Source organism: Poecilia latipinna, unplaced genomic scaffold (assembly GCF_001443285.1).
Source record: "Poecilia latipinna isolate Pla-1442-1.1 unplaced genomic scaffold, P_latipinna-1.0 Scaffold2610, whole genome shotgun sequence".
NCBI classification, from domain to species: Eukaryota; Metazoa; Chordata; class Actinopteri; order Cyprinodontiformes; family Poeciliidae; genus Poecilia; species Poecilia latipinna.
In genome coordinates, this window is record NW_015115226.1 from 25,513 (window position 1) to 34,786 (window position 9,274).

Sequence of the window (9,274 nt, forward strand, 5' to 3'; positions counted from 1 at the left end):
ACTATATGTAATATAGGCGGCTACAGAGTATCTTTGTTTACATTTTTGGTTGGTGGTGTGCCTTGTGATTTTTTAAATTAAAATAGTATACCTTGGCTCAAAAAAGGTTGAAAAACACTGGGATAAACCGTACTCGCAGTGAATTTGACGGCGAAAGTTTATTATTTAAGCGACAATTTATACTCGATAGTTGCGATATAGCCATTTTAACTATCGCAAATAGAAAATATCGCGAATTACATCCCCCAGCCCTAATTTGAAATATATTTGTGTTCTGAGCTGAATAGTTAATTCTCTTATGTGTATAAGGGGCAGATATTAGAACATATTAGCGATCATACATTCATTTTTGCATGTTTATGTCAATAGAAATTTATTACTCTTTATTTCAGAAAATATATCTAAAAAAACATTTTATGCTGGAAATGTAGCATTTATTAAAAATTTTTTTTTTAAAGTTTGGATTTCTTTAACTTAGTTAATATTCCTGCCATTAGATCATTAGACTGATCACAGAAGCCATCCATGCTGTTTTTCTGTTTTCAGAGTACAGAAATCATGTCTGGCTTTTATTATGTGATGTCATAATGTAACAGCTCAACAGCTTTCCCTGCGAAAACATAAGTAACTTTTCAACAAGATAAAGATATGTTGTCTTAAATCAATAATTCCTTAATACTGATGAAATAGGCACTAGAGTTCCTATTTCAACCTTATTGATTACCCTCCTCCCCCACCTTACCCACTCCCACCCAGTCCTTCTTGTCATTTGGTTGTTGTGTTATATTATTGTAAATGTATTTTACTTCAAGTATGTCTCACTGTTTGAATTGTGTTTTATTGTGAACCAATTTTGTCCTGTCAGTTAATACTTGTGATGTTATTACTAAAATCCAAAATAAATTATTCTAAAAAAAAAAAAAAAAACTACAGTTCCACTGGCAGATTATTTCACTTTAATTTACTAGAGAAGATTTTAATCAATATTAAGGAATTAACTTAAAACAAAGATTTTAATCAATATTAAGGAATTAACTTAAAACAAACTTCTATATATTTTTCAAGATTTACTTGTAAGTTACCTTATTTCAAGGTTACTAAGATATTTGCATCAGAACTCTAGACTAAAATACTCGGTAAAATGTTGTGTTTTCATGTAACAGGACAACAAATTAGTTTTTTTCTTTGTCAATTATATCTCATGATTTTAAAATAAATCTGTTCTTGATTTTAAATACTAAAAGACATTGTAAAAACATTAAAAGAAATAAAAATCTGCATAACTGTCAAATGTGACTGTCAGGCTTAAATCTGAGCTACATGATCACATTTTATTTAACAGAAACTCTGAGTATCGATCTCTTTCACAATAATTTATATTTTGTGTCCTGACCTTGGCTGTGGAGCAGAGACACTGGAGGTCGAGGCTGGAGGCCCCACAGAGATTCCACGCTGCTGCGCTCCTTCAGGTCCAGCAGTTGGATCAGGATGACTGGATCGATTTCCAGAAGGCTGCTGCTGCCTGGCCCAACAGCACCCCCAACGGGAGCAGCAGAAGCTGCGGCCCCGCCGCTACTACGACCTGCAGTCGCGCCTCGATGCGATGAGAGCATGCTGGAACTGAATCCACCTGCCAATGAGAAAGTATGATAGAGCCCCAGGTTCACATGGCTCTGATTTCTATGAAGAAACGTGTGAGCTTCATGGTTTACTATGTACCAAGTATCAAAAATCTTCCCAGTCATTTTACCAGATATATTTCTACACTGGAAATATATCTTATGTATATTGATTGGTAAGAGACTGGTTGGTTGGTTGGTTGGTTGGTTGGTTGGTAACACAGAATGGTTGGTTAGTTAGACAGAGTGAGTGATTGGCTGTTTTGTTAGACTGGTACAACGTTTAGATAAAAGGATGGGGGAAATGTATGGAGCTCCAAATATTTTAAATTGTCCAAAGCTGGAGTCAAATCCACAACTGTTGGACTGAGTTGAAGTGGGTTAGGGTTAGTTAGTTGTGAGAGGCAGACAGAGGCATGGAGTATAAGAAACTGGCAATGCAAATTTTAAATATGCCCTACGTTTTATTGAAAGAAATGAGGACACAATCAAGTCAAATCTTATTGCAAGGAAAATGAAAAACAACTGCACACATGATTTCTAGAAGAAAAGAAAATTATTAATTAAAAAGCAGGTCTGCCAGTAAATATTGATGGTGTAAATGGAGTAGAGGAAATTACTCAAATGTGGTAGCAGCATTATTATGAACTATTTAACTGTGTTAAAATCTCCCCATATATGTTGGAAAGTATCAGTCATGATGAAGTGATAGTTTCAGTTCAAGAAATTTATAATGCAGTCATAAGCCTAAAGAACAATAAGGCCTGTGGTATGGATGAAGTGTCTGCATTTTCAAGAAGAAAACCATTTCCTTTGCTTGCTTTGTGTTTTACTAGGTTTTTAGTCCATTGCATTTTGCCTGATTCACTTTTAGCTGTTATACTTCATACATCATATGTCTTCTTTTCAAAAAAAGCTATTTTAAACTTTTGCTATGATTAGCACTCATCGATATCCTATGGAAATTTTAAAATCCAGCTTTACAGGGTTTCTACAAGAAAACTTGCTAAGCCTGGTGCTCTAGGCACCGAGGCAGTCCACCGGGGTTTTGTATTAAAAGATGTTGACAGGAAATATAAAAATATTACTGGGTAATTACTGGAAGACATTGCTGACAACACTTAAACCCACAACCATAGAATCTTAAAAACAACAAATTAAAACTAGAACATTTCTGAAGAAATTTAAACAAGGCCTGGAACCCAGCGTTCTGATGCTAAAAATTAGCATCAGTGCTAAGCTTAGCTAAAATATAGTCCATAGCATGTGGAGAATAAAAAGCATGTTGACTAACATGAACTTAGCCTTGCTCCGCATTTGGTATTGAAATGCCATTTCAAATGGTATTGAAATGCCTGTGCACTAACCTGTGAGAAAGGGGCGGGTTAGGGTCAAGGACAGATGCTACCAAACAACAGGATTAATAGCTGTGGGAGTGGCACGTGGAATCAATCATGTAAAGTAGCAGCTGTTTGAATCATACCTGTGGCTCCAGCCAGGTCTTCAGAAAGCTCTCCTTCTTCTGTCTCCAGGTTTCCCATGAAGTCTACATCATTTTCCCCTGACCTGAGCAAAAGGGATAGGAAACAAACTTCAGCTTAGTTTATGGCCCTTTAAAGGTGATCTATTATGCTTCCTTGACCAGGTTGGGATAGTTTTATGGCCAACACAAAATGTAATGTTATTTTCCCTGAAGGAGAGAAAAAGGTACAACACAGAGTATGGGATATCATGCCCCCACGTGGCTTAACTGAAAACACCTTTAGTCATGCCTTTAGGCAAATGATGTGCGATGACGGGTGGCAGGCTCCACCTGCATATAAATACACCACCATCACAGTCATTATTCAGTTCGATGGCCGCTCTTCACCGAGCCAAGCTGAACAGCGGGGCAGAAAAAGGTTTTGTACCTCATTCCTCTTCTTCAGGGAACAGTAGTTATATGCATAACATTACATTCTCTTTCAGTCGATTCACTCGGTACAACACATAGAGTATAGGACATATATACACACCCCGCGGCGTGGACAGAGCCTTGCCTCTAGTTGGATTGGCAAAACACACAAACAGCTGATCACACAGTCACACATCCTAAGTGCAATTGATGTAAAGTCGCAGTGCATGTACTGGGCACAGCAAATGCAACCTTCCTTGCTCTTCAGAAGCAAAAGGAGGCTGATACTAGAAAGCTCAATAGTCATTGTGCTGTAATCTGAAGGAATCACCTTAGGGAGTTACGCAGCATTTGGCTTTAAGGTAACCTTTAAACCAGCTGAAAACTGAACACAAGAGGGATGCACTGAAAGTGCATGAAGGTCCCCAACCCGCTTTGTAGTCTCCAAGGCAAGAAGCAGAGCTGTCTTGTATGATATAAATTTTATATCAACCAACTCAAGGGGCTCAAGTGGAGAGCTACGAAGAGCATCCAAGATCAGTCAGATACTTTATCTTGGTCTCAGTCTATGGACCCCTTTTAAGAAACGCACCACCAGGGGATGAGCACCTGGTGTTCCTCCATCAACGCCAACATGACAAGCAGAGATGGAAGTCAAGTAAACCTTAATTGTGGAGAAAGACAGACCTTTATCCAGCAGCTCCAACATCCACAATGGAGTGCTGGAAGGGGGAAATGGTTTTGCTGTGACACCACTGTTCAAAAACCCACCATTTATAGGCCTATAAACCCCAAGTGGAAGTTGCTCTGGAACTCTGAATGGTTGCAACCACATCTAAAGGGAGGCCTCTAGCCAACAAGCTGAACCTCTCAGCAAGTAGGAATGCACACTTCTGTGTGTGGATTAAATACTTGCCCCCCTGCCTGGGAGAAGAGATCCCAGCTGGCGGGGAGTTTCCAAGGCTTCAGTACCAGCAAGCTGATTATCTCTGCATACCATGACTTTGCTGGCCAGCGAGGGGCCACCAGAATCAAGGACAGGCCCCATCTGCATACTCTCTCCAGCACTGGCAGAATCATTTCCACTGGGGGAAATGCATACAGAAGCAATTTGGACCATGGGTGAGCGAGGGCATCCACTCCCAGTGGAGTACTGTGATCCGTTATGGAAAAGAATAGGGGACAGTGGGTGTTTGCTTTGGTGGTAAAGAGATCCACTGAAGCTTTACCGAACCGCTGCCAAATCTGCACAACCACGCATAGATGCAGGCTCCACTCCCTCACCAGTGGACCCCCCTGGACAGCAGATCCACCCCCAATTTCAGGCACCAGGGGACATGAGTTGCTTTGACAGACAGAAAGTGAACGCTGCACCACTGCAATAGTTTGCAATAGTTTCAGCAAGGGAAGTGAATGAGTGCCCCCTTGTCTATGTTGAGGACAAGGGGGCACAGTGGTGTTGTCTGTCCTCATCAGAACATGGTGGTTCATCAGAACCTTGCAAAAATGCTTTAGAACTAGCTGGACCGCCAGCAACTCCAGGTAATTTATGTGGAGCTTGGATTGGGTTAATGTCCAGATCCCCCTCACCTCTACAATAAGCCGCTACTTTTTTCCCACACTTTGAACCTTGCGGCTTATAGCCCGGTGCGGCTTTTCTGTGGATTTTTCTTCAACCACCAGGGGGCTCTTTAGCAGAAAGTGAATCATTGGAAGTCAAAATTGGAAATCAAAGAAGAAAGTGCACATTTTCATTTAAAACAAGCACATGCTAGCAGCAGACATGAAGGAAAAAAATTCTTCAAACTCACATGATGCAGCTTTTAAGTTGAAGGCTATTGATCTGGCAGTAAAGGAGGGAAATAGAACCGCTGTACGTAACTCGGCATGAACAAAACCATGGTTAGGCTTTGGAGGCTGCTAATAAATCTAGCAGATTTATTAGGACGCAGCCCTCTGCTGAGTCCTTATGGAAAACTGAGAGCAGCGGAGATACCCGCGGCTTATAGCCTGGTGTGGCTTATATATGTACATTTCCAGTTTTTTTCAAAAGATTTGTAGCTGCGGCTTATAATAGTTACTATAGTAACTATAGTAACTATAACTATCCTAGTTACTATTTTGTAACTAGGATATTTCTAATATTCATCAATTGGAATTGTGATTTTTGCTTTATTGTAATTAAATATGCTATAGTTTTCGTAAGAGCTTTTGCACAATCACAAACACAAAAAGACAGTATAACCGTAACATTTTAAAACTGAAAACAACATTAACTACTAACAACATCAACTAATCAGTTGATGTTGTTAGTAGTTAACGTTGTTTTCAGTTTTAACACACGTTTTTTTTTTTTTACGGTTATACTGTTTTTTTATCGTATTTTCCGGACTATAGTCCGGAAAATACGATACTTCAATAAACCTGGCTGTTCATTAGTAAAGCCAAAATCCTTCATTGGGGGTGTGGGGGGGTCTGCTACAGCCTGTGTTCTGAGTGAATTGCTATGTGAAAGTAAGCATCCGTCAGATCGATTGCTGCAAACCAATGGCCTGGACTGACAGAGTTCAAAAGTTGTCTCAGCATCAGCATTTTGAATTTGTACTTGCGAAGGTGCTTGTATAACACTCTTAACTCCAGTATGGGACATAGTCCACTTCCCTTCTTTGGAACAACAAAACAGCGGCTGTACCTACCTCTGTTTGCTTCCCGAAGTGGGAACTACACGCACTGCTCTTTTTTCCAACAACGTGTTTATTTCATCTCTCAGAACTTTCGCTGCTTTGGTTCCTACTAGGGTTGCCACCTTTCAGAAATAAAAATGGCACGATCATATGCCAGGGCGTGACAGAGGCAAACACTACTGAAAAAAGGGATTATAGAGGAATTTAAAGGTGCTAAACTCATGAAATACATAAAGAAACAATACACAAACTCCATTCCCTCCGGCTCATAGACAAACAGGAAGACATTTAACGCACATCTGTGGATTCACACATTACATTTTCATCAAGTTTTTATACCATTCCAGCCCTACTGTTGTGTATTGGAAAGCTTTGACCAATGGGGTTATCGAACCTCGCTTGCGTAGCAATTCTGGCTCCGTCTTACACTGGATGTGTGTTGGAAGTTCCAAGAATTAGGGGTTGACCTCCTGGAAATTAAATCTGCTCCATCAGAAGAACTGTTAGTTAAGTTGTTGGTTCCTTATCTGTCCAAACAAAGATTCTTCCCAGTCCTGGCTGACTTTCTCGCACGCAAGCAGGAAAGGACGCAAGCAGAAATTTTTTGCACAACAACTTAACCTTTCCTTCTTTGGTGATTGCTTATTCCACATCTCTCCAATCTGAATTCCTTTCTGACTTCTAGGTCAGATTGACCCAGTACATTTGACACAGTACATTTCTTTTCAGTCAAAACATATCTTAATGTGAATCAACCGACTTTTAACTTAATATAATTATATTCCTCTACAGGATGAAGATCAAGGATCTTTTGAAAAACAGGTAAGAACATTCTTCAGTAAAAAGGGCGTCATTGTTGTTAATTCTTCAAGTACTTCAATGACTCATGTCTATGCTTTTATTTTGAAGTGGTTCCTTTTATTGGAAGGAGGTTTGTTCCGTTTATTTCTTCTTCTTGATGTTCAGTTGATCTGTTTGTTGTTTACTGTTGAGACTGGTGCCGCAGTCATTGACGATGTAAGTTGTGGTGTTAGTCATGTGTCATGAATGGGTGGATGTTAGTTGTCCCTTCTGACAGCGCTTCTTGGTCGCAAGTGCGTTTCTATAGTTTTAGAATGTCTGTTTTCCTCTCAATTTGGTTGGGATTTAGTGTTGAAACTATCTTTGTATTTGGCTGTTGGCTGTTGGTCTTGAGATTTGGGCAGTTGGAAATAGACTGATTCCAGGTGCTATTCTGCATCATTCAAATTTAAACAGTGCTTTAGAAAGGAATTAATGCTGATAATTAAAGTTTGTTTGCTCACTGATGTTAATTTTTAAATGGTAATTTGAATCTGTATTATTATTGTATTTTCAGAAACTGCTTCAATTTATTTGCACTGTTCTTCAGTAATTCTTCAGTAAACCATTTAAATACCCTGATGACCAGTGTGCTTTCTGACCGAAGCCCTATAGTGATCACTTAAGAAAATCCAGCAACAGAGGTCAAAATCTTCAACAGTCATCATTGATAATAATGCTTTTGAAGCTTGTCATCCTCTTTCACAAAAAAACAAAGGAGTTAAACCTGCCGTTGTAATGAGGTTTACAAACAGAAGACATAAAAATGCACTCCTAAAACCAGGGAGGAAATTAAAAGGATCCAATGTTTATATAAACGAGCATCTTACAAAAATGAACGCAGATATAGCAAGACGAGCACGTTTTCTCTGAAAACAAAAGAAAATACAGTCAACATGGACATCAAACTGAACTGCAAGGTTTATATCAAATTAAACGGTTCACCGGAGGAAGCCAAGGTACTGATCATCAGACAAATTGAAGAGCTGGATAAATATCAGTGAAACAAGACAACCAGGCAACTTCTGCTCAACTTTCTGATATCCAGTAATAAATTGAAAATATACACATGAATATAGACACAGATATTGATACAGACAACAATTTCCTTGATTATTTGAATGACAACTGCCATTACTACACTTATGATAACTATAGCCAATGTTTTAATTCAGATCAAGAAATGTTAATTATTCACTTCAACAGCCGCAGCCTTTATGCCAACTATGGAAAATTGTGTAAAACGAAATGCATCATCTATGTACCTGAAACCTGTAGACAAAATCAGAATTAAGGAAATAGTTAATCAATGTAACAATAAAAAATCAATGGACTGGAATGAAATTAACATGTCACTTATAAAAAAGATAATTGATTATATTGCAGACCCTCTGACTTACATCTGCAACTTGTCATTCATAACTGGAACATTTCCAAATGCAATGAAAATTGCAAAGGTTATTCCTCTATTTAAATATGGCGATAAGCATATTTTAATAATTATAGACTTGTGCCCATACTTTGTAAATTTTCTAAAATACTAGAAAAAGTGTTTAGTAAAAGGTTAGATAATTTCATTGAAAAGCAGAACATTCTGACAGATTGTCAATTTGGCTTTAGAGAAAACAGATCAACTTCAATGGCACTGATGGCGTTCACAGAAGAAATCATAGACAGTATGGATAAAAGGAAATTTGCAATTGGTGTATTTCTGGATCTCAAAAAAGCTTTTGATACCATCAATCATGGCATCTTACTAAAAAAAACTGGAAATGTATGGAATTAGAGGGGTGGCATTAAACTGGCTTAGAAGCTACATTGGACAAACAAAACTGAATTAGATCATCAGAAATCAGATTTACTAAACATAACTTGTGGGGTTCCGCAGGGATCAGTGTTGGGACCCAAATTATTCAATTTGTATATAAATGACATAGTCAAAGTATCAAACCTTATAAATTACATTCTATTTGCAGATGATACAAGTATCTTCTGTACTGGAGAAAACATTCAACGACTCTCAGAGGTCAATACAGAAATGAAAAAACTACAACATTGGTTCAAAAACAATAATAATCAGTACATTTAGATAAAACTAAATTCATGATATTTGGAAACAATAAAAAACAAGAAAATAAGATAACACTTTATTTGGAGGGGTGTGCATAAGACTGACATGACACTGTCATAAACATTCATAAAGACTTCTTTATGTTCATAACAGGTGTTATGTCATG

General features: G+C 38.2%; 1 protein-coding gene across 1 annotated transcript in view; it reads right to left on the reverse strand.

Annotated features, from left to right (window-relative positions):
* The window catches only part of LOC106938516 (E3 ubiquitin-protein ligase TRIM37-like), a 64,611-nt gene that overhangs the window by 20,494 nt on the left and 34,843 nt on the right, over window positions 1-9,274 (reverse strand). Inside the window, exons 11-12 of the mRNA XM_015020590.1 lie at window positions 3,103-3,185; window positions 1,394-1,630 (exon numbers count right to left, since the gene is read on the reverse strand). Of these exons, the coding sequence (XP_014876076.1) occupies window positions 1,394-1,630; window positions 3,103-3,185 (320 nt within the window). The remainder of the gene's footprint in view (window positions 1-1,393; window positions 1,631-3,102; window positions 3,186-9,274) is intronic.